The 25,782-nt window shown below is 45.8% G+C and overlaps 1 protein-coding gene across 12 annotated transcripts in view; it reads left to right on the top strand.

The window, feature by feature from the left end:
* The window catches only part of SP110 (SP110 nuclear body protein), a 37,297-nt gene extending 18,374 nt beyond the window's left edge, over positions 1-18,923 (top strand). For 2 of the 12 annotated variants that reach the window (XM_031452357.2, XM_031452358.2), the window contains exons 8-17: positions 309-458; positions 2,430-2,495; positions 7,015-7,113; positions 7,538-7,680; positions 8,486-8,527; positions 13,225-13,337; positions 13,949-14,057; positions 14,340-14,411; positions 14,956-15,096; positions 16,168-18,923. In XM_031452357.2, coding sequence (XP_031308217.2) covers positions 309-458; positions 2,430-2,495; positions 7,015-7,113; positions 7,538-7,680; positions 8,486-8,527; positions 13,225-13,337; positions 13,949-14,057; positions 14,340-14,411; positions 14,956-15,096; positions 16,168-16,281 — 1,049 coding nt within the window. In that variant the 3' untranslated portion in view covers positions 16,282-18,923. Of the gene's footprint in view, positions 1-308; positions 459-2,429; positions 2,496-7,014; positions 7,114-7,537; positions 7,681-8,485; positions 8,528-13,224; positions 13,338-13,911; positions 14,058-14,102; positions 14,729-14,955; positions 15,097-16,167 lie in introns of those variants that run through there. The other 10 variants (XM_064485243.1, XM_064485244.1, XM_064485245.1 and 7 more) reach the window with 10 other exon arrangements.
* Positions 18,924-25,782: the final 6,859 nt, after the last annotated feature.

The following is a 25,782-nucleotide window of genomic DNA, read 5'->3' as shown; positions in this document are numbered from 1 at the left end:
CCTCTTGGGGAGTGATGGAAATGTTAGCTACCTTGATTGTGGTGGTGGTTTCATTGATGCACATATCTATCAAAATTCATCAAAGTGTAATCTGAAATATGTGTAGTTTACTGTATAGGAACCATACCACAATAAAGGTGTTAAAAAAAATTAAGTATTAATGCCAAAAAAAAAAAAAAAAAGTAAGGCTAGGAGGACAGAGATCTCAAAGTGTAGGAACTGGGAGTGCGAGAAGGTCACTTACAGGGGGAGGAGGAAGTCCACTGTGACTCCAATGAAAACTATTCACAAATTCCTGTTGGGCCCAGGGGCAGCCTCACCTGGACACAGAGTCCAAGAGGAACGCCAAGTGATGAATCAGGCGACTCAAAGAAGCGATGACTCAACTAGAAACCCATATGTCATGACAAGGGCCCAGAAGGCAAGACCTGAATGTGACCAGACACCTTCACTTGAGGGTAAGGCTGACAATGGAATTTGTCATCTGAATGCTCACCGTGGGAAGGTCTCTCAGGGTACCGGCATGGGTGTAAACAGCAGGACGGTGATGAAGTCAGAGCAAGGATCCTTTGATCTGGGAGTGGTTGTTGGAAGAAGTAAATTGTTCTCAGGGTGCAGTTCACCTCAGCTGTGCCCCGTGGCCCCACGTCACCACTTCCCAGGGTCTACTGTTTACATTTTTATCAGTAGAGTTACCTCTGTTCCATGGAACCTGGGGCCTTCTCTCTAATTCAAGTTAATCTGGTGATGGGAGTGGCACCAGTCCTTGAAGTAGACACGTTCTCTGGATTATTTCTTAATGGTTTATTTGTAGCAATGAAGTAGATTGGTCAATGAGTTTGCATATTTAAAATTAGCATATGCTGATGATCAAATTCTTGCCAGTTTAGACTCCCAGGAACATGCTGTGGACACCCTTTTCCTTATGTCTTCACCAACACTAGACATAACAAGACTCTTCTGTTTGTCAAACACAAAGGTCAAGACTGATAATCTGCCAGTGTTTTCCTTTGAATTCTTTGCACTCTGCATGTGGTTAAACGTGCTGCGGGAGGTTGTCGTAGTGCCCACCAACATCTCAGAAGGGTACACGCCCCTGCCTTGTGGACTTGGGAATGGCCATGTGACTTGGCTTGGCCGAAGAAACGTTAATGGAAGTGCAAGGGTCACTTCTAAGCCAAAGCTTGAAGAACTTTTTATTGAAAGAGTCAGATAATGAATAGTTTGGGCTTTTCCAGCCATACCACAACTACTTAACACCATCACTGTAGTGTGAAAACAGAGATAAATAAATAAACAATAGGCCTGGCTGTGTTCTAATAAAATGTTAATTACAAGTATAGGCATTGGGCTGATTTGGCCCTTGGGCCATAGTTTGCTGACACCTGTAATAAACCACCAAGATCCAGGAAGATCATAAATTACTGTGGCATTATCTAGCCTATATTAACTAAGATACCTGTTTTTAAATAAATTTTTCTTCAGACTTTTTCTTTTGAAAATCACCTATTCATAGTTGCCCTTTTTTCCATATGACTATTTGTTTTTTACTTAATCAATTGGGAAATTAACCTTTTATTATTACCGCAATTTTCTTATTTTGTTTTTATATTTTAACTTACTTGAGCTGTTTTTGGCTATAGAGATTCTTTTTTTTTTTTTTTTTAATTTAGATAGGCCAATCAGTTTACATTTTCCAGTATGGTTTATGCCCAGAGTTTCTCAGCTTTTGCACTATTGGTATTTGGGGCCAGATAAGTCTTTGCTGTGGGGACTGTTCTGTGCACTGTAAAATGTTTAGCAACATCCCTGGCTTCCACCCGTTAGATGCCAGTAGCACCTACTTCCCAGCCTGACAAATAAAAAGATTTTCTAACATTGCCATCTAGGATCTCGCAGGGGGCAAATTCACCCAGCACTGAAAATCACTGCTTTATGCCCCGTACTATGCCTTAAAAAGCCCTTTCTATGTAATATTTATAAGGCTGCTTCTTAAATTTACTTCTAGTATTTGTATTAAGTATATATACATTTAATACAATATATGGTTACATATTATTTTAATATATACTAAATTGTGAAAATTTGTCTTCTGTAATACTTTTAACCTTTCTATTACCTTGAGCTTGCTTTTTTGGGGGGAGGGGGATCAATGTGATTTTTTAAAATAAGGATTCACATCTATCTTGTCTCTCCAAATTGACAGAAAGACAGAAAAAATTACTTTATTTTTTAACTTTTTTTTTTTTTAATTTTTTATTAGTTGAGGTAGTGGGGATTGAACCCAGGACCTCATGCATGCTAAGCACGCACTCTACCACTGAGCTCTACCCTCCTTCTAGAAAAACTTACTTTAAAATAGTGACATAAAAAGCATATAAATCCGTGTTTCTAGTTGTAAATGACTATTAACTGTTTTATTTTTTTAGAAGAGAAGAGGGGGAAAGTTGTCTGTTCAAGTTCAACAAGGTGTCAGAGAAATGTTCCTGCAAAGGGTGAGTAAGTGAGAGGCAGAGCTTCACCCTCACACTCCTGGGACCCTGGCCTGGGGCTGCTGCCCCGTTCTCCCTCCTCTCCTCCTTTCCCATCGCCCTGTCCTTGTCCCCTCCTCCTAGGTCCTCTCCACTCTTACAGGCACCTCACTTCTGGTTGCCACCAGCCTGATTACTCCAAGCATCGGTCACTTTGACACTAATGCTTCACCCTCCTTCCTGCTCAGCGTGTCTCCTCCCTCCTCCACACACTCCCTCCCCAGAGCCAGCCCCCTCTTCGGGCCTCACCTTGAACAAAGCTCCTCTGTCCGGGCAGGCAGGAGTAGGTCTCCCTGACATGCCTTCACAGAGCCTGTGCTTTTTCTCTGTAGCATTTATCACAAGTGTAATTAACTATCTGTGTACATCCTGTTCACTGCCTGAAAGTCAAATGAGGTCAGTACGTCTTGCTCATTGCTCAGTGTCTCCTCTGCCTCACAGTCTGTGCTTCATTAACTGCCAAATCAATACATTATTCATTCTTCCTCATCAAGTGTGAATACCAATATCAGGGCCTCCATTTACCCATACAACGAATTTGGTGAACTAGGAAAAAGTGCCAGCACCGATTCTTGAAACCAGGCCCTTTGCTGCCCTCTGCCGGAAGAATGTAGGAAGTATACAAAGAGATTATGTCCCTGATATAATAAGGACCCCCTCCCCTCTTCCCCCCACCTCATCCTCCAACATCTCCACCCCAACTCCTGGCCAAAGGTGGGGTCTTTGCTCAGTGCACATCCCACACAGCCATATGCAGAGGCCTTGATAACAATTTGTGTGTACATCACTTTACAGTTGGTAAAGCACTTTCTTCTGCATTTTTCCATTTAATCCTCAAATTGGTATTCTTCAGCCCATTTTACAGATTCAATTAGAGCATAAGAGACTTACATGACCTAAAATCAACCCAAGTTCTTTGTTCTTTACACTGAAAAAATACCCCCTGGTCTTTTCAGGAAACACAAGTAGGAGGCAAGAGTCCAGACAGACGCTGACAGTTGTCTATCAGATCAGCTTCTCCTGCCTCCATAGCCCTGAAGTAAACCCCCCCACTTAGGGCTGTGACTTCCACCCTGGCTGTGACTTATGACTTAGCGCAGTGCCTCTGTGCTGTTATCTGTCATATGATGTGGAGGCTTGTTGAGGCATTTCTTTTTATATATATATGCAACATGTATTTAATAATTTTATACATGCCATTTAAAATTTTTTTAAATTGAAGTATGGTTGATGCTATGTAGAGTGTTATAAAAGTTACAGGTGTACAGTATAGTGATTCACAATTTTTTAAGTTTATAGTCCATTTATAGTTATGATAAATATTCCCCATATTGTATAACATATGTGTGTCGCTTATTTCATACCTGATAGCTTATGTCAAGGAGTGTTCTGCCTGTTCTCCTCTAAGAGTTTTATAATATCTGATCTCATATTTAGGTCTTTAATCAATTTTGAGTTTGTTGTAGAGAATGTTCTAATTTCATTCTTTTACATGTAGCTGTCTGCTTTTCCCAGCACCACTTATAGAAAATAAGTGTTGTCTTTTCTCTGTGGTTTATTCTTACCTCCTTTGTCATAGGTTAATTGGCCATAAGTGGGTGGGTTTATTTCTGGGTTCTCTATTCTGTTCCATTGATCTATGTGTCTGGTTTTGTGCCAGAACCATACTGTTTTGATTAATGTAGCTTTGTAGTATAGTTTAAAAGTCAGAGACTGTGATTCCTCCAGCTCCACTCTTCTTTTTTTTTTTTTTTTTTTTTGAGATTAAAGATTTGGCTATTTGTAGGATCTTTTGTGTTTCCATACAAATTTTAAAATTATTTGTTCTAGTTCTGTGAAAACTGACAGATGGGATTTTGATGGGAATTGCATTGAATCTACAGATTGCCTTGGGTAGTATGGTCATTTTTGACAATATTGATTCTTCCAATTCAAGAACACAGTATATCTTTCCATCTGTTTTTGTCATCTTCAATTTCTTTCATCAGTCTTAACAGTTTTCATAGTACAGGTCTTTTACCTTTTTAGGTAGGTTTATTCCTAGGTATTTTATTCTTTTTGATGTGCTGGTAAATGGGATTGTTTCCTTAATTTCTCTTTCTGATAGTTCATTGTTAGTGCATAGAAATGCAACAGATTTCTGTATATTAATTTTACAGCCTGCAAGTTTACTGAACTTAGTGATGAGTTCTAGTAGTTTCCTGGTGGTTGTTGAGGCATTTCTGATGGCGTGGAAAGAGCACCAGGATGTCTGGATTCCAGTGCCAGCTCCACCTCATACAGCGTGGTGGCCATGAGGAATTCTCTCTCCAAATCTGAGCCTGAGTCCCCCACCTGTAAAATGAGGATCCTCACCTTTGCCTTCCCTTTGTCACAGGTTCTTGTGAAAATAAACAACACCGTGTGTGCTGCTTTCACTATTTCCTTAACTAGTGCTTTTCCTCCAGCCGCTCCATCTCCATCGCTCCATGTGCCCTTCGTGTACGGATCAGAGAGCTCCAGGTCTTTCCACAGGCCATGTCTTTCCAGCCATCGTTTTCTCCTTGTGCCTCTTCCCTATGTGCTGTAAGAATTCCTGGGGTTAGTCTTCCAGATCACAAATTGGGTTTTTTTCATTCTGCTCTTCCTAGTCTCTGTTACGCTTTTCTTTTCATTTCCTCCAGCAGGCTTTCCATCTCCATGAACTCCCTGTCCTTTACTTGTGTACTTCTCCGAGGGGGCTTCTCATGTTTGCTCACATTTACGAGTGACCTAGGAGATGCTGGAGAACTCCACGCGGGCCATTCCCCTCGGGCTTCCACCCGGAAAGCCCTGTTTGCTGGGATGAGGGATGAGACTGAACCAAATGCAGGATTACTGGAAAAGATCAGAAAGCTGTCTCCCTCCCTCAGGGGCAGGGTGCTGGCTTTGGAAGTACTTCAGAAACAAAGTTGCTCCTGACTCGGTGAGCTGCCTGCACCAGATAAAAGAGGGGGTGCTGCCTCTGCCCACGACTCTGCACCCAAGGCTTGCTGCCGCCCACAGCTCCCACATGCACCTGTGGACACGTTGGGGATGTCTGTGTCCACTGGACCTATATCTACATAAGGAGTTGGGGAAGGCAGTTCCTTTGCACAGAGACCTATGGAGGGTCCCTGTGGCCATCCTAATCCCCCTCTGGATTCGCAGTACTGGGTCACCTGTCACCCAAGGTCAGAAACTGTCGTGGCAAATCCCCCACTCAGCTTGGACGACAACAGCACACACCTATGTAAGTTTGCTAGTAAATTGCAGAGCCAGGATCACAAGCCCACCCCGTCTGGCTCCCAAGGCTGTGCTCTCATCCACTGGGTCGTACGTAGTGGGCAGAGCCTGGAGACGAGTGTTGGAGCTGGTCACTCCATGCAAAATCACCCAAAGTTCTTGCCAGCCCTTCACTCCTACTTACCTTGCTACAGCCCCTGCTCCGCCAAGGCTGGGCATCCTCTGGGGTTCTGTTGGAGGCAACTACCCTCTCACTTCCTATTTCTCATCGGACTCTACTTAGTTCATATCTTTCCAAGGTAACGAATGGTTTCTTTCCCGTTGATGCTGTTCTGTTCTTTTTCCAATGATGCTCTTGCTTTTTCATATATTTTCCTTTGGCTCTTTCCATAAGTGTTTGAGGCAAGGGGGAGAGTTGGACTAGATATTCCCCTAGTCTCACTGCAGATGCAACATCCTGTGTAACTCCACACAAGACATGGAGAGCCCTTGTCCCTAAGAAACAGCTCCTGCAGTCTGTCTTTAATGAATTCATCCACAGTGATGCTGGGGTGGGGGCTGGGGGGGGCAGGAGTTGCTGGTGTTTATTTTAACCCTTTTACAGTTGCTTCTCCTGAATCAGAACCCAGATCCCTACCCAGGGCTTCCAAGTTGCCAAATCTTTCCATAGACAATGTGCAGACTAGTTTAGAGCTCTCCAGGGTTTTCTTTGACTCAGAAAAATATAGGGAAGCAACCAAATGAAAAGGAGCAGCAAACAGTGAAGACGGACACTGTCCCCGCAGTGCTAACTGCCTCACTCACCCCTGCCTTGGTTAGAATAAGGCAGTACAATCATGGACGAAAACCTTTTCTCCAGCTACACAAATGCAAAGAAATATTTTGGGTAGGCGACTTCCATCAGCACAGAGGGCTAACTAAGCAGGCTGCTGATGGAATAAAGGAACATTAGGTGAGAAATTTATACACATTCACCGAAGAAGCACAATACGTTTTATTAAAATATTTTATTTGATGTATAGTGTTGGCGGTGGTAGTTTTATTAATTAGAGATCCTCTGTACACGTATCTACATTGCCCCTCAAAATGGAAGACTTCCTGCAGATTAACCAGAGAATGCTCCCCAATGCCACTTATGTTTTTATGTTTATTACTATTATCAGAATTCGTGGGAAGGAAAATTCACGAGGGACGTAGAAGGAAGGCTGAGGAATACTGATCTGTTCTTTTCTACCTTCAGAAAAACCCAAAGAAGACAGTCTGGATTTTCACGCTCCTAAACTTCCTGTGACCTGTGGGAAGGCAAAAGGGATTTTATATAAAGAAAAAATGAAACAAGGTTAGTTCCTTGACCTTCTGCTCTTCAGAACCCCTCGGTGAAGGAATTCCTAGAAGGGAAGAAAATACCCACGTGTGTAATTTGTTCAGGACGTGGACCCCGCGAGCTAGGCTGCAGGAAAAGCAGTGCTTGTTAAAAAGGAATTTTCAGAGTTTTTAATGTCATGGTACACCTAGTGACCAGGCACCTCCACTCCATGTCCTTGCCACATAAAATGCAAATTCTCTCCCAAGCCCTCACGCCTCGGGCAGGTTTTAGGGTTTCCTTCAATCTGAGAGGGGAGGAATCAGACTCCCCTGCTCCTAGCGGACACGGAGTCTCTGGACCCGGAAAGGCGGAGTGCCCTAAGTAGCGATGTGGAGGTTTAGGGTGAATTCACAGAGAATGGACGTGGATCCTGGAATGGACTGTCTTTATCTCACAGGATCCTCAAAGAAGTGCATTCAGAATGAAAAGGGAGTTTGGTTCACACCCAGAGAATTTGAAATGGAAGGAAAACGGGCACAGTCCAAAAACTGGAAGCGGAGTGTGCTTTGCGGAGGAAAGAGCTTAGAACAGCTGATGAAGGTATTGTAATGACAAGGGGCAAATAGGTGACGGGTTTCATTCCCTGAAGGATGAGTGGAATTTCAATAACAGAAGTGTGAAGAAATTCCCATTAGGATTCCACAGCATGATTAAGAAAGAGCTAAACGATCGTAGGAAAACATCGTGGGTGAGAAAGTGAGGAACACAGATTGGTGCTGATGGTGGAGAACTTTAAATGCAGCCAAAGGGTTTTGAGGTAGGAGGAATTTAAGAGGCTTAGTCTGGTGGTGTTGGAGGGGGTGGGCTGGAAGGAAACTAGATGAAGACATAGACCTCGGTAATCGCTTCCCTGTGTCCTTCACCCAATAAATGCCTCCTCAAGACCACACTCCATCTGGGCCCCTTGGTGAAGCATTTCCAGACCACACTGTCCATGGTCAGTCCCTCCGCTGCCCTTCCCGGCTCCATCTTGTGAGCGTAAACAAGGTACTAGGTCTTTGTGATCCAGAACCCAACACAAAGCCTCTCAATGACACTCCAAAAAATGATCACAGGGATGAAATCATAAGAATATTATCTAGAGAAGAAGAAATGGGAAGGGAAAAGAGTAGGTGGGAAAGGCACTGAGAAAGAAGAACAGGTCTTGGGTTAGAGTAACAGGGGAAGAATGAAGTCCAGAAGAAGAACCAATTGGACCAGGGAGTTAATTTTCCTTCTAGACACCTCAAGCTGGAGACCTAGTAGGCTGTCCAGGTGCAAATATTCACCAGGTGGAAACGTGGATATTTACAAAAGAAAAGCCTCCAGAACAACCTCATTCATTGACCCCCTTCTCTCTTCCCAGAATGGACTTTTGCTCTGTCCTCCAAGAAGTCTCAAGAGAGAGGTAAATAGCAGGTGAATTTCTACCACATTCTCAGTCACCATGTTACCGACCTTCCATGTCCCAAGGCTTGCCCATGGGTCCTCCTTCCCAGCCCTGAGTCGCCTTCACAGTTCGGCATTGCATCTTCATGACGACTACTTTAGTGCATTGGTATCTAGCCTCTGTTATTTTCATAGTTAATTTAAGATGGGGAAGCTAATAACTTTAAAATAAAGGCTAGGACCAAATTATGTGTTTTAGGAAAAGATCTGTATATTTGGATGATTACCAACCAAAGGTGTCAGAAATAGAGTGCTCTAGTTTGAAAGTAAATATGGTATTGAAATAAACAAGAACAGTATGAGAAAGTAAAAGCATCCTTGATTGGACTCTGAGGATCCCTCAATTCAACATGCTCACTATCGATAGCATCGGAATAGAATGTGTTTGAACTGCGCTTTGTCTCTGCAGAGGTTCCCTCCAGGTGAAAATGACAGTCCTCCGTTGGCTGTACCCCCTGCTCCTCCTCCGCCTTTTTCACGTGCTTAGTTGTGTCTTCCAGACCCGAGTCCCATTCATGAATTCCCATTAGATGTGAATTTCCAGCAAAGGCAATGGCATCTCTCCCATCTTGCCCTGGAGGTTGGCCTGATACTTGGCTGGGTTCATTAAAAATTTATAAGGCAATGGTTCCCCAAAGCTGTTGATTGTGTAAAATCGTCTTTTCCATGCTGATTTGAAATACTTTGATATGTTTAGGGAGGCTCCTTGTAATAGCAAAAAAATAGGGAAGAACACAAATGTCCATCAGTATTATAAAATAAACTGATACAAGAGAGTGATACTTTTGAAAAAGGCATGGTTTGCAGATAGAGACCCATCCTCCAGTCAATGGAAAACCACCCATGGGTTTTGAAGTCAGGAAAGCTTCAGGAAACTTAAACTGGTAATAATAATAAACAAAAGGAGCCCAATTTTGTTTATGCAAATACATAAGGCTATGATTGAAAAAATATCTGAAAGAATTGGTTATTCTGGGGTGAGATTATAGGCGGCCTTCGCCTTCCATATTATATATTTATGTACAGGCAGAATTTTGACAATGACCATTTATTACCTTTGTAACCAGAAAAAAAAATAAAGATATTTAAAATCCAGATCATTAATTAACGGCCCCAGTATTATAGTTGCTTCTTACTCATAATACCCCATGTCAGCAAATGATAGCCAGGAGCACACTTGACCTGACATTTCAGTGTCCCCTGTCAGGGGCCACACTGGGATAAAGAAAGCAAGTTTAGTTCTGATTACAAATGGACCAATGCAGGACTTTCCTCCAGCAACGTGATCCAACACATCACTGTCGCTCTGCAGTACACCCGGCCTCCCTTGGCGTCTAGCTCTGCAAGAGGCCTGAGGCTGACACTACAAACACGTGTTTTGTGGCTGCCCTGCGGGGTGCTGCTTCCACAACACAAAGCAAAATGGGCAGCTGGTGCAGAGGGTCACGGGCTCAGGGCCTGGGGAGCCTCCATCTCCAGCAGGGCCCAGAATGCAGCCAGCAGTCGCTATGCTAATGACATATAGTGTAAAACTCTTAGATTTTGCTTTTCTGAATTTGTTTGTTTTATTTTTTGGCCAAATTCTAGAGCCTTTTGTTGAGGGGTTCTCATTCAAAGTAGGCTGATTTGCAGCTAACAGTTTAAATGGATATAAGTAAAATCTGTAAATGATAAATCTGTTACCTTCAGAGCTCAGGAGGCCTGAGAGATGTTGGGCAGTTGTTGCGGGATTGAGTATTGAGAGGGTCCATGATTGCTTCTTGACAGTGTCAGGGATGGAGCAGCTCTCAACTGACCGAACAATGCCCAGAAATTTGATGAGCTGGTAGGGCCTAGTCCTATGTGTAGGGGGCTGACCCTCCCTTTTTCGTGAGTTCCTCTCTGAGTAACTGTATATTCTGAATCAGTATGTCAAACGAGAAGGCTGCCTTCCGCATGGTGTCATGCTTGCGCTCCCGGTGGGGGAAGTCAGATGCAGTTAAGAACTTGCCTGCAGAGATCGTGTGTGATGGCAAAGCTGTTGAGGTACCCTCTGGTGCCCAGGTAAAGGTCTGTTGATCCCTGCAAAGGTGAGGCCGGCTGCAGCTGTTGAAATGGGCACTGAACAGAACAGATGAGCCGAATCCGTAACAGCAAAGCATTTACCAGTTGCTGAGTGGATGGCACCAGTAATGCAATTATATTAGGTATAGGGACTTTAATGGGCGGGGCTCCTTTGTGAATAATTGTATCTCATTAAATTTAAGCCAAGTGCCCACTATCCTCTTAGGGGAGTTACCAAACATAAAACAGAGGACAAACAAGTGTACCTCACCTTAACCACAGACACTATTGCCTCACCTAAGTGCCCAGGGTCATAACACCCATTGCCCTAAATTATCTTGTAGTGAGCATGGGTGTTCTGACCCAGCAAATAAGGAAATGAAACAAAATTAAGTCTTTGACACTTAAAATCGGCTTTATAAAATGGAACTCATGAAGCTTCCCCTCTTAAAATAGTTAATGGAACTCAGTATAAATTAAAACAGGGCTTTCAAGGATAGAGACTTATATAAAGTCTACTTAGAGCAGGAGTGGTTATCTCTCCTTTTTTTCCATTTAACTGCCCGATTTGACCTGTTCTTAAACTTGGAAAGGATGAAGGGTGCCTCATGGTGGATGACTGCCACCTCAGTGCGTGGCCCAGCAGGCAGCAACATGACTCAAAGCGTACGGCATCGGGGAGCAGAGCCAGTTAGCAAACTAAAGCAAGAGAAGAAAGACCCCTGGGGGCGTGGTCACCCAGACCCCTGTCTGCTAACCCAATTCTCTTGTGGTTGCCTGACGGGAAGTGAGATCAGCCTCCCACCAAAAATTGGGTTCAGATATTGAAATCAATGATGCACCATGTGTACCGAGAATGAAAGATTTATTACACACATACGTAGACTTTCCGGGCAGAGGCAGGGTAGGCACCCAAGCAAAGAGAGGGCGTAGGCCAAGGTTTTATTATGGTTAGGGATGGGGCCAAGGTGGGATGGGTCTGTCTGGTTTGCACTTCTCACTGCAGCTGAGGGAGGGAGCCCATGAGCTTCTTGTCTCCTTGCCCAGATGTGGCAGGAGGCCAAGGGGTGGGGGTGTGGCTTGACGCCATCAGCAGTCAAGCATAAAAAGCAGAGTCAGGCTCTTTATTATGGAATGTGACTATGGGGTCGCATGTCCTTTCTCTGTCGTTTCTTTATCATATCATGTGTGCTGGAAACTTTCACTCCAGAGCATGGCAGGGGGGCAGTGGTGCTCAGGGCTCTTGACCCAATCAGGGTCTCAGCTAGGAGGAGGGGGCTGGGCTACCTGGGGAGCTGGCTCTGTACCCTGGACCAGGGCGGGCCAGGTGCCCAGTTAGAGGGCAAGAGTGGCCATAGGGTGTCAACCTCGAGGACAGAGGAAGGCAAACTGGCAAGTTCAGGATGGGAAGACCAAAAAGACCCCCTGAACTTCAGGGTCGTGGGGAGCCCTCCTTATGAGACCCTGGGGCCTAATAAGCAGACGGGGTGCTCAGGAAGCCTCACAGTTAAGAGAGATGAACATTGTCCTCGATCAAGAAGAATTTTCACTCTGGCTGAGTGGCTAGTTTTGCAAATGGACAAAACATTTCTATCCCTTATGCCCTTGCCCAGGTCCTCAGGTTTGTGCTATGGACTTGGGTAGTGGTGGGTCTCTCTCCTTAGATGTAACTGATTTCCAGCCCCTCCAAGTCTTTACCCCACCTCCTCATGGTTTATTTCCTGCCTTTTGACCACCCACCATCCATCTGGGGGGCACAGTACCACAGTCGGGCGCAGGCAGAAGGACCCCCCCTTCCTGACTCCTACCTCTTGTGCAGAGAAAATGTGCCCTCGTGTGCGTGGAGCTTCACGCTGTCTGGCTCGTGGGGCTGGGAACAGAACCAGGCGCTCCTGCCTGTGGGTCTTTATCCAGCAGTAAAGATCGTGTTCCTCACGTAAATCACTAGTAGAATTTACTAGATTACATTTGAAGGCTACGAGAAAGACCCCTGTGGTTTCTCAGGCCCCCATAACAGCCCATTTACACAGCAGCTCTGTGTATCTGTCTCTCCGCGTGTCAGCATAACATCAGGGCCTGTCCTCTGAGTTGCCTGCACGCCAGCCCAGGACGGCACAGAGAGGGCGAGAAAAGCTCTCAGCCCGGGCCCGGGCCGCCTGGGTGCCAGTTGGCTCACGTACTAAGTTGCTTTCACTGGGGGGAAAAAAAAAGCATTCTTCCTTTCCAGGGCTGCAAAATGAGATTGTTGCCCAAAGCTGTGTTTCCTCCAATTTCATGTCCTGACAAACCCCCTGGGATCCTGTTAAAATGCACATTTCGATTCAGTAGGTCTAACCAGCTGATGCCGCTGGTCCTTAGACCACACTTGGTGCACAAAGGGCTCAAATGACCTTCCAGCCCATTCCGGCTCTGACAATCTGTGGTTCAAATGGTGTCATGACAGTTCTTGCCCTCTGCAGCTGGGCCTCCACCAGCACCCCCGTGCGCACTGTGGTCGGTCAGGCCCCAGGCGGCTGGTGGAAGCCACACACGGTGCTCCAGGGCCTGGCCGTGTCAGTGTCCCTGGTTCTTGCTGATCCCAATGGTGCCTGCATTATCTCCCCCTTCGAGCAGGAAGACCCCAAGGAATGCACGGTGTGCTGCAGAGGGGGACTGCTGCTCTGCTGTGACACCTGTCCAAGGGCCTTCCATGAGAACTGTCACATCCCCACCGTGGAGGCCGAGAGGTTAGTGAGATGCAGCCCTGTTGTGCACACACACTCCACCCACACTCCGCCTCTTGGTCCCTCATCTCCAGCCTGAAGAGCAGGACCCGGGAGCGCAGTGCAACCCAGCGCAGCCCGATGGGGCAGCAGCCTGCGTTCCCTCTGCAGTCAGTGTCTCTGAGTCTGTGGCTGAGCCGCTCTGACCCCATGCTGCCACTGCCCCTGGGAGATGTCCTTTCCGAGTTTTGTAACTCAGACTCTTGTCCAAGGAGGGTTAGGGATGAAAAACACCACTTATTTGTGTTCCGGGATTATTCAGAAAAGGCAGGAAGCAGGGCCTGGTTCTTCCATTTCCCCACAATCTCAACAGGCTGATGGTCCCCCAGGGGGTTAAGACCCAGTTTCCAATACTCAGGCCTGGCTGGCAGGGCTCTTTGTGCTCCAAGCAGCTCAGAGAGGGAAAGGAGAGCCTGCCACTCACTGTGACACCACCCTCCACACACTGACCCCTCCCTTGCTCCCTCGATGGAAGATCCCCCTTGGTGACTCTGAAAGGTGTCCCCTTCACCCTTGTGGAAATGGTGGCTTTTTCCAGGGCCCTTGTCCTCGCTCACTTATGCCTGACCTCTCAGGAGCCCATGGAGTTGCACCTTCTGCAGGATGAAGGCGCCCTCAGGGAGCCAGCAGTGTCGTGGGGAATCTGAGCTTCTGACGAGGCAGATGGAGCCTGAGGATCAGCTGGTGAGTCACATGAGAACCCCAGGCTTCTTCCTTTCCCTGAAACAGGCAAAGGGTCCAGGGAAGGGCTCCCTGAGGAAGCCTTCAAAGGCTCACTTCGAGGATGGCGTGTCAGTGCCCAAACACAGCAGACAAACAGAATTCAGCCCACCCCATGGCACTTTGGCAAACGTGGCTGGAAGGCTGGCTGTGCATGGCTGCTCCTGCTTGTGGTATCTGCGCAAAGGCTTGACTTCGCTTTCTCCAAACCGCGTTTCACTTTAAAGCCCTCTTCACGTTTTACAGAAATGTGAGTTTCTCCTCTTGAAGGCCTACTGTCACCCACAAAGCTCTTTTTTTGCGGAGACTCCACCTAATGTAAGTCCTATTACATGATTCTCGTCCTTCGAGCGTCTCTCTTGTGTCAACTCATTCTAGAAATGTGGCGTGTGAGCCCTGCGGGCACATCTGTTTGCAGAGAGCGGAGAGTAGGCGGTTTAGCTGCAGACTCTGGAGGGACAGCACCTGGTTCAGGCTCCACCACCTGCGTATTCGCTCTGGGACATGGACCAGTTGCTTCACCGGCCCTGAACCTCAGTTTCTCCTTCTCTGTCTTTCTTACACAGAACATAGTGCTGAGAGCACAGACTCAGGAGATGAGCTGTGGGTTCCAGCCTAGCTTTCCGTTTTAGCTGTGACAACGTAACCTCTCCATCCCCTGTTTTCCTCATCAGTAAAAGGGAGGTTATAATAATACCAGTCTCTTAGGGTTATGTTAATGTAGCGGCAGTGCTTAAAACAAAGCTTGGCACACAGCCATAGCTGTTATTATCATTATTACCCTGGAAATAAAGACTTGTGTTGGCTCCATTCCAGTGACGATGGCTGTGCGACCTCACCACTTTGATGGCTTTGCTCGTAGATTCGAGATTATGGCGAGCCCTTTAAGGAAGCCATGTGGTTGAACCTGGTTAAGGAAAGGCTGGCTGAGAAAGTGTATACAGTGGCCTGGTTCCTGCGGGACATGCGCCTGATCTTCCGCAACCATCAAGCATTTTATAAGGTAAAGAGCATTTCCTGCTTCTTTTTCACATTCTTTCTACTTTCCCCTCATTTCTGGGACAGCAGAGCTTTGCAAGAATTGTACCCAGTCCCACCGCGGGGAGAGCTCAGAAAGACAGGGTTTGCAGAAGGAAACTGCCTCCAACTCCCAGAGGTGGAGAGGACGATGTGAAAAAGAACAGCCAGCAGGACAGGGAAGGACCCTTGGAAATGGTACCTGAAAAAAATCCATCCTCAGTCCCAGAGAGGCAGGCTCCTCCCACCAAGAACAGTTAATTTTGTCCTGCCTTTTTGTTCGAACTTGGAGGAAAGAACTTTAATGCTTATGTGGTCCTTCAAGCCTTAGAAACACAGAAATAAGTAAGTGAATTAATTAAAATGAAATAAGTTAAACTTTCAGGATGCTCATGCTTAGATTCTTTTACTCCTAAATTTCCCAGTGGACTCGGACACCCAGATTTGCCCTCAGCTGATGTAATTGGTTGAGCTAGCTTGCAACCCAAGGCATTCTTAACTTTACTGTATTGAGTTTATCCTGATTTTCACTCTCACCTGTACAGGTATTTCTTGGGCAATATCTAAGGTGGATTCTCATTTCCACCCGGCCTCCTTCCCTTCCTGCATGCCACGAGCTGGCATGTTCATGAGCCATGGACTGTAAGCTGGAGTCCACGCGTGGAGCTTGAGGGGGACACAGTCAATGCAGGGAGCCCCTCGATTGATGCCTGGCACGGCCTTAGCCTTGTTGGATGGAAGGGTCATCCTTCCATCAAAGAGTGGGCTTTCAAGAAAAGCTTTATCATCATCTGTTTTGCATCAGGCTCAGGTTTTGCAGGGGTCACAATCAGCATTTTGGTCCAGACCGCCTGTCAGGTCCAAGTTTACAACCAGGCAGAGCCTCGTGCATTTGACTATTTGAGCAGGAGCATCTCCCCGCCCATCCTGCCTGACTGCTGAGGGGAAACACAGCATTGAGGAGAGGGAAGGCAGGGCTCCTAAAAAAGCATGAGTGATAGGATGAACCTAATCCTTGGTCCTTAGACCTCTGTGTGTTTGCTTTTTTCTCTTTCAGGCTTCCAACTTTGGTCAAGTGGGACTGGATTTAGAGGCAGAATTTGAAAAGGACCTCAAAGAAGTGCTTGTTTTTCATAAAGCCAATGAGAACAGCTTCCAGGCTCCACCTTGATCCTGTTCTGGAAAGACGAAGGTACCCCAATTTCAGGATCCAGATGATGTGGCCCTGGCTATTCTTAGATTGCCAACGAGTCTGGGATGTTACTGGCTGCACTCTTGACTCAAATCCAGGCCCTTCACAGCATGAGTACACCCTCCACCTCCTTTTATTGTTTCTTTTTATATTTCACACCTCAAAAAATTGGATATTTCCTTAATGCCATGAAATACCCATCACAGTTCACATTCGCCCCATTGTCTCATAAATCATTTTACAGTTGATCAGTTTGAATTAGGTTCCAAACAAATTCCACGCACTGCATTTGGCTGATCTTTCTCTCAAGGCTCTTTTCATCTGTGGGTTCCCCACTGCCTTTTCTCCTTCCCATCAACTCATTGGAGAACCTGGGGACTTCATCCTATAAAGTTGTTCATATTCTGGATTTTTCTGCATCCCCTGAGTGGCCTGTTCCTTTCTCCCTGACATCTTTGTAAGCTCAAAGTCAGATCTACAGGCTTGCTTAGATTTGATTCCTTGGGGGGAGGGAATATTTTGGTTTGTTTCTTTAGTAAACAGACTTCACAGGGGGATCTGTGTCTTCGTCTGTCATGTTAAGATCAGTCAGCAGGTTCAGGTGTTACCAGCCCGACCCATCATTCTATCACCCTTTCACCTAATGATTTTAGCAGCCACTGATGCTCATTGCCTCAACCCATTTCATTGGGGTTTGCAAAATGATGATATTCAGATGCTGTTATTCCTTCTATATTTATTACTCAAAATTCTTCTGCAAAGAGCTTCCCTTCCACAATATTTGGTTAGCTTGAAATACAGTTTGTATAGGAAATGCAGGATAAATGCTAGATTCTTGATTTAAAGTGTTCAAATCAATGAGTTGTTTCCCTAGTAGCCTCTAAAGATAAGCAGGGAGGGTTTTTTTTTTTTCCTTTAAAGTATCTTGAACTCATGGATTTAAATATATTTAATGTGTTCCAAACCATTGCAGTTAATGTCTTTATTGCTGCTCAAATCACCCATCTTCAGTGAGTGAGACTCTTTTCAAGTTGGCTCCTGAGTCGTTCTGAAATGACCCCAGAACTCTTTGGTAGAGTATCAGCTCTTTCTTTCTGTGTAACAAATGACCCCAAAGTTTAGTGGCCTAGAGGAACAATCATTTTCCTGCTCACTATTCTGTGGGGCAGAATTCAGGCAGTGGTCCGTGTGGATGCCTTATCTTTGCTCCACACAGTATTGACTAAGCCCTTTCGTGCTTGCTTGCACAGTGTCACTTCCGCCACATACTATCAGTCCAAGCAAACCACTGGACCAAATTCAAAAGGAGGGGAAATAGGCTGTACCTCTTCGTGGGATGAATGACAAAGTCACATTTCAAAGGGAATGTGGCTTGGGAAGAAATGTTGCCACTGTCTTCAGAAACACTCTACCATAGTTCACAACAAATCACATCCTTGCTACAAGCAAAGGACACTCCCTCCCACCCCCTCCCCAAGGAGCCTCATTCATTGCAGCATTGGGTCAAAGCCCAGGACCTCATCATCTAAATCAGGTTCAGATCAGATAAAGTTTCCTTGGCTGTGGTTCATTGGATGTGGCTCTGCATGCTGGTACCCATCCTCTGGAACCAAAGACTTGTGAATTGAAGAACAAGTTAATCTCTTCACTTTCCAAACCTAATGATGAAACAGGGACAGAATAACCATTGTGGACACTTGCATTCAAACGGGGAAATGGGTAGCAAATAGCTGTCACTGGTCCATAGCAATTCAGAAATCCAGTCAAGTGCCTCAATCTCAGGGCAGAGAATATTCCTTGAGAATCCTATGGTCTATAAATATTATATCCCTCTAATTCTTATCCAACACCAAGGGCTTCTTCCATGTCTTCCTCCAGTCCCTGTTTGTGTCTCTTTTCTCCCCAGGATATTCACTCATTTGCTCAACTCTAAACTACAACGATAATAGTTTTGGAATCTCTAATTCATACCACCATAAAAAAACTAAATTGAATTCTAAATTTGTGTGAAATTTATTTTTGTTTCTGTTGTATATTTAATATACCATCGCAGAGGGAATTTCCAGGATTTTGCGTGTGTATTTATAAACGAGATTAGTCTGTTAAGTTTCATATATTGCCATAGTCAGATTTAGAGTTTTCCTAGCTTGGCAAAATAATTTGTAAAATTTTATACCTCTTTATATGTTCTAGAATAGTTTGTAGCATTTTTAATTAACCAACTCATAAAATGATACAGCCTGGAGGACTTTCCCCTATTACTTTGGGGAAGTAATACTAATCACATTCTCTGCTGTTTTGTGGTGATTAGACTGTTTGGATATTCTATTGCTTTTTGAATCAGTTCCACTTTTATCTTTTTCTAGGAAGTCATCCACAGCATTTATAGCTGGTCTTATTTCTGTCATATTATTTTATTCTTTCTCTTTTGAAAATGTTAGTATTTTTTGTCAACAGTTTGTTTTCATTTTCTATCCTGAAAGGCATTATAATGGTTTTTTCTAATATTTACCTGCAAGTTTTCCAACTATATTTTTAACTTATTTTTAAGTGTCAGAACCAAAAATTAAATATCTTTTATATGCTACATATTTAAGCCAAGATGTTTGTCATTTTTAAACCTCTCAGCCCTAATTCCTGTCTATCCACTGTTTAATAATATGGATATTCATTATCATTATTACATTTTTTGTCTTTTACTCTATATTAATTATTTTAAAGTATTCAATTATGTCATTATCTTGTTATTTTTACATTATATAAATTATTTGTCATGTCAAATATCATTGAACATAATTGAAAAGCAAACACTAAAAATTTGTATTAATGTTCATCCATATTCATGAGAGTAATACTAATGTATTTCTGTTCTCACTATTTTAGTTTCCCCACTGGTCTTTTCTTGCCATGACTCCTCCATACCTCTTTTTTTGCTCCACCTTTCTATCGACTGAAGTATATCTTTGAGTAATTGTAAAAGAGGAGTACATGGCTGGTATGTTTTCTGAGTCTTGGCATATCTCAGAATGTCTTCTGTTGTTTTCATTAATTAACAACATATTGGGAGAGAGGGTATAGCCCAGCGGTACAGTGTATGCCTAGCGTGCATGAGATCCTGGGTTCAATCCCCAGTGCCTCCCTTAAAATAAATTAATAAACCTAATTGCCTCCCCCCTAAAACAAACAAACAAAAATAAAACCAAAAACATATTATATATATTTTATCACAACATCTCACCTTCAAAATTGACTTAGACTTTATTCCACTGTCTTTGAGCATTTTGTGAAGTCTGAGTTCACCCAGAATTCTGCTTCCTTGTTAGTGTGTGGACACTTACGAAATTCTCCATTTACCTCTATAATTATGTGTTTAGTTATTTTTGACAGGATACAATTCAGTGTAATATTTTTATCATTGACCTTGCCTGGCACACTGAGCCCTTTCAGTGTCCACACCTGGTTCTATTTTCAGCTCCATTAAATATTTCTGATTTATTTGTTCTGAGCTTACTTTCAAGAACATCTATTATCCATATGCTGGATACCTGTTCTGTGTCTTCCCTATTTATTACTAAAAAAAGAAGAAATTTCAGAAAGCACACTTCCTCTTAGGTCATTAGTGTGAGAATTAAACAACTAACTTTAAACAATTACAATCCTATGGTCAATGTTTTAAACCTAATGATTTTAGCATTTTAGAAATGCTAATTGCTATCTACTAAACAAACCTCAAAGGATATAAATTTTTCTCACCACAACACTTTTTTTCTCTCAAGAAAAAAACAGAAAGTCATTGCAAATTACAAAATTGTTCTGATCTGTATCCACCCAAGTTGTCCAGAACTGTGAGAAATAAATGTCTGTTGTTGAAGCCACTGAGTCTGTGGGATTTTGTCAGGCAGCACAAACTGACTAGTACAGAGTGAGTAACATCATCAGACTTCCCATCCTCTCGCCCATAGCAAGGCAGAGACTGTTCAGCAGGATCTCCCAGCGTCCCAGTGTGGAACTGGGAGAAGGGTGTGTTGGAGTTTCCATTTAGGTATCTGGGGTCACAGACTAACAAACAGAGAATGCATAGAGGTCCCTTTAGTTCCTGTTTCCTAGAGCTGCCACAATAGTGTGAACTGTGACGTGAACTGATTTCACCGATGAGCCAGAAAAGGATGGAGGCAGTTCAAGCACTTAAGAAAAGCACGTAATGAAATTGAATTTCTTTTGTTATATGGGAAGATGACAAATACGGCCATAAAAACTGCCACTCCTGGTGCTATTCTGGCAGAGAATGGTGGCTCCTAGGTATGATAATTCCATAGGTAGAGGATGCAGACTTCTAAATCCTTCTGAGGGGGAGCACTAACGCTTTTTCTTTCTAGCATAATCTCACTGCATTGTGATAAAAGGCCCTCCTCCTCACTGGTTTCCCAGTGGGCAGGATTGCTGTGCTTTAAATTATCTTGCATCCATTTGTGACCCTGTCTTTCATTCTGGCACTGATAAGCTGAATCAGGTCTGTGTGTGTGTGTGTGTGTGTGTGTGTGTGTGTGTGTGTGTGTGTGTGTGTGTGTGTGTCTTATCAAAGCTCTGGGTTGCTCTATTATGGGGAGAAAAACAAAATAAAACACTGAAGAGCCATTTTTTCTTTCAGGTTGAAAGTTTCAACCACTGTCAGTTTGGTTGCCATGACAACCAAGACCCCCATCCCTGGAACCATCTCTCCCTTTGGCTGCCTTTTTTTTGCTGCACTGCTTCCTACAAGAGCGGAGTTTGGTTTATTCTGCTTAGCTCAGCTGGTCCTTAGCTTCCCCCTCCATCCTGTCCTTCTGAGCTGCAGGCTCAGGCCCACCCCTTTTTGGTCTCCCACTGAACAGGCCCACTGAGTTACAGCATCGACTTCCTGAAACCAGTGTCAGCGACGCCCCTACAGACAATGCCAATTGTGTCTCCCCAAGGACCCCTTCTAGTCCTGTGCCCAGGCTATTTCTCCCTTCCTGGTCCAGCTTGGTCCCTTCCTCATTGGCTAGGGCTGCTGAGAGCCCAGGTCAACTCAGGACCGCCTCCACCCAAGCTGTGACACAGGAGGTTATAAATGACTCTAAAGTGGTTCCCTGAAGCTAGGCAGAGCTAAAGCTGCAAAATGGGATAAAGAAAAGCTTTCTATTGAGAACTTGTCAGGAGGGATTATATATACATATAGCCACCCGTCTAGCTGATACCAGAAACTCAACCTTGGAAAATCATTCTTGGGAGCTGGGAAGTCACGGTCTCCTGGTCACGCACACCTGCCCTCGGGAGAGGTGGGCTTAACTGACAATCAGCGTCTGGGCTGGGCCTTTCTCAGGTGCTTTCCAAGCTTCTACAGAGCCAGGCCCTGCCAAGCAAGCTCACCTTCCGCAGGTGGCTGTGTAGTCTGCCTCTGCTGGCCTGGTCAGCCCTGCTGGGCACCTTGGCCTCTCTTCTTCCCTCACCACACCCTGAGATCCCTGACTGCTTCTCTTTCCTCCTAAAGGTGCTTCCACTCCATCCCGTGGAATCCCTCTCCGCTTGGAATTGGGTATGTGAGCTACAGGATTCCCAGTTCTGTCGTTGTCCCTGAAAAACAGAAAAGCACAGACTCTATTTCCTTTACCACTGGGGGTGGGGGTGAAACTTGAGATGATGAAATCCAAGAAGCCATTGACTTACTGCCTTTTCCCCTGGTCTTGAGACCACTTCATCTCCCCAGCCATCTAGAAAAGGGCCCAGTGAGGCCCTCCCAGCCTGGACTCCTTGGGCCGTGTGCCAACAGGCATCCAGGTTGGACAAGAACAGAGGTAGGACGCATTGGCACTGGGGACATTTTGACCCACGAGCAGTCGCTAGCATCTGCTTATTCACAGAGTTTGAGCAGACCCTGTGGGAACTCTCTCCTCCATCATCCAGAAGTGACACTTCTGGAGTCCAGTTTGGCAGAAGGCATCATGGAGCCTCAGACAAGAACTCAGCAGTGAGGACAATGACCAGACCAGGGCCAGAGGATCAGAGGAAAGGGCAGCTGCATGTCCAGAATGTCACCTGATACAGGACTCACCTGTCCCGCCGCCCTCGGGCAGTACCTGTTTAATGTGGAGTGAAGGCTTGACACACCAAATGCTGTAGCATCTAGGGGTGGGGTAAGGCAGAAACATCCTTATTTCACAAGGGCGACGGTGAGGTTTCTAACTTCAGGCGCAATGACAGTTCTCCAGGCTCGGCAGCCTGGGCAGAGGCAGGCATCCAGGCGCTGTGGTTGCAGCGTTCAGATCCAGGGCTGCAACTGTGCCCAGCTGTCAAGGCGCAGGCTGCCTGGATTTCTACGGCAAAGGGACACTGCTGCCCAACCACAGAGGCCAGTGTCAACCCCCTCCAGAGACGCTAGGTAGTAAAACTCCCGCAGGAACTAGGAACAGGGAGAAGGAATGAGTGAGGGCTTTTCAGGGGGCAAAGGTGCTCTCAAAGGCTCTGTAATTGACCATTCAGTAACAGGAGAGCCAACCAAGGACGTGTGCCAGATCCCCCCCGCCCCCAGATTAGGCGAGCTAAGAATGACCAGCCGGACAGTCAGGGTTAGGTGTACACTTGTACCGCTGACATTCAAGTGAGGATTTCCTTACCATGACAAGAGGTCCCTTCTGTTCTTTGCCGCAAGCTTCCAACCTCACAGCTAGCAAAATGTAACGACGGAGATGTGGTAAACAACATGGGCTGGAAAGAGTGCCAGGCAGTGTAGCATTTCATTTAAACAGGTTGGGGCCTGGTGGTAGGCCCACCTCGGAGATGACCAACGGCATCCTCAGACCTAAACTCTAGCATCTCCCATTTGCAAGAATGTCCCTGGAAATCTGCTCTCCAGGACGCTGAAGGTGAGAGTCTGGTGAGGAAGCCGCACCAGTAGAGGGGTCTTTGGTCTCAATAAAGTAAATTTGACCAGAAGGTGCTTGGAGAGGAGTCCCCTGAGATGGCTGTACATCTGACAACTTCCCATGGAAAGCATCCGTGGACCTCTGCTCCAGAGTCACCAAGGAGCTTGTGAAGATGCAGATTCCGAGGTCCCCAGCCCTGGAGGAGAATCTCTACTTTTTTTTCTTTTTGAATCTTTACAATTGATGCCCAGGAAGTGGTGTTTTTAACAAGTTTTCTAAATTTTTCTATGCTTTTTTGCCCCAATTATGTTTGGCATCCATTGCCCTAGGATAAGACTGGTCTTTATCTTTCAAGAGAGGAACAAATCTAACTGATGTGTGGGTGATGCTGGCAGCAGTGGAGCCTGCAACTCCACAGCGAGAGCTGGCCCAGCCATGTGTGTGTGTGGTTGGGTTGATTTCGTGGTTATTTTGTTTAATTTGAACGTTTTTTAGTTTAGTTAAGTATAATCGGTTCTCAGAAACAGTAATAAGAAAAGAATGAAAGCATTGGCAGAAGGAAAAACTAAACCAGGAAGAGAAAACAGCTGTGAGTGAGAGGGAGGGAAAACTAAGAGAAAAAGCAGCCCAGCGGCCAGACTGGGGCCAGGAGGGAAGAGGGGCGCATAGGAGAGAGGGGGAAATCTCCTTCTTGAGCAGCTGTCAACAGGACTTCGGGAAACTGAGTGAGTGGATCTTTAAGATGCTTTGCTGTGTGGGGGTCAAACTCAAGAGACCTGAGATGTTTACAGTCACTCTGAAGCTTTTCTTGGATGTTGGGCTGCTGTTACAGTTGAATGGGAAATCACCCTGAGGTGGCTGCCAGGCACCCCCATTATATTTGGGCTACAGGCAGTTGTAAAAAGCGAGGAATACAGAATATTGACAAGTCCAGGGTAGAAATGCTTTGCAAGAGGGGCCCAGAGTTAAGGACCGGAGGCCCCAAGGAGGCACTGAAGCAGTGACATCTTGAAAGAAATACTGAGAACACCCACCATCTAGGGACCAGGTGAGGGGGGCGGACAAGAGGTGGCGGGTGGACTGGGGGCTGCCAATAGTATAACCACCTGTTCCTTCTTAGTGCTTCAGTCCCCAGGGAGGGTATAGCTCAGTGGTGGGGTGACTGCTTAGCATGGACAAGGTCCTGGGTTCAATCCCCAGTACCTCCATTAAAAATGAATAAATAAATAAACCTAATTATCTCCCCCTACCAAAAAAAAAAAAACTACGAAGGATCAAATTCCCACTCCCCAGGCTTTTCAGGGGGTGCAGTGGGGGTGGGGGAGAAGGCACACTGTTTGGAGAAGGTGAGGGGGAGATTGAGGAGGAGGGGAGGGGGAGTCCACTCTAGACTTCAGCTTCTGTCCTAAATTACCTAAAGTCAAAACATACCTTAACCCTGAAGAAATCATCTCCTGACTCCCGCTCCCGATCCCCAGGGAGACTCATAGTTCTATTTAGCTGGCAGAGTCCTTCTCCTTAACTTTTTTCTCTCTAACCATTGAGCACAGTCTATGTCAAGGAAATCATTCTTGAGAATTCCTAAGCCTGGCTTGGGCTTGATTCTGCTAAAATGCCTGCCTTCAGCTCCAGAGGCTAAAAGTTTTCTTTCACTGACAGATAACAGAGGGTGCCCAGCCCCAAGTGAATCATCCCAATTTCTCAGAAGGAGAGAAGTGTCCTTTGATCCAACCATGTATGCAAAGTGTCCTGTGCACAGCGGTGACTCGGTAAAGCTCCATCATTGCTGTCCCTGCAATAAGCCAGAGTTCCTCGCCCTTGATCTGCGTGTCCCAGGGCCTCCCTCACCCCCTGCCCGTCAGTGGCCCGTGGAGCTTCCCGCTTTGGCCCAGGCACAGAGAAAATGACCAGCTTCTGTCGTGCTGGCCAGAATCCACGGCATCCACAGAGGTCAGGCAGGGGGACCTCCAAAGAGAACAGTGACCACGGCCCCAGCCCAGGGGTGGATGCCTGGGGACTGAGAGGAGCCGCGAGGCTGGGATTCCTGGCGTTGGCTGCTCTCGGTCTTTGTTTTCCTGGAGGTAGTTTTTATTGTGCAAAACCTTTTTTTTAAAGTGGAGGGAGGGGATGTTTTTCTCAGACACATTCACAGCCAGGCATCCTGCTTACTTCCGACCCCATCCCTCCCCCAACTCCCCAGGGTGGAAATTCCTGATCTAGCCCGAGGTCCAGTCCCAGTGACATTCCAGACAAGAAGCCGGAAGTCAGCTAATAGCCACAGCCCCCAAAGAGCTGGCCCGCGATCTGCTGGCTCTGCCTGTGAGCGGCGTTCGTGGAGAACTGGCCACACGGCCTCACCTCACTGCAAACCACCATTGCCTGGGTCTGTAGTTGCCTCTCGGTCTCCCTGCTTCTACTCTGCCCAGCCCCCATCCCAAAGCCCATTCCCGGCACCGCACCAGTCTGGGCTGGTGAAACCCATCAGATCTTATCCGCCGCAGGGTGGAAGCCCCAGGGTCCGCGCGGGGGGCCCTCCTCTCCCCTTCTCCACTTGCTGGGTTTTCTGTTCCTCACTCCTCCTCCCGCAGCCTCCTCACTG

This window comes from Camelus dromedarius, chromosome 4 (genome assembly GCF_036321535.1).
Source record: "Camelus dromedarius isolate mCamDro1 chromosome 4, mCamDro1.pat, whole genome shotgun sequence".
NCBI classification, from domain to species: domain Eukaryota; kingdom Metazoa; phylum Chordata; class Mammalia; order Artiodactyla; family Camelidae; genus Camelus; species Camelus dromedarius.
The sequence above is the reverse complement of the archived record's forward strand: the minus strand, read 5'-3'. Positions and strand labels throughout refer to the sequence as shown.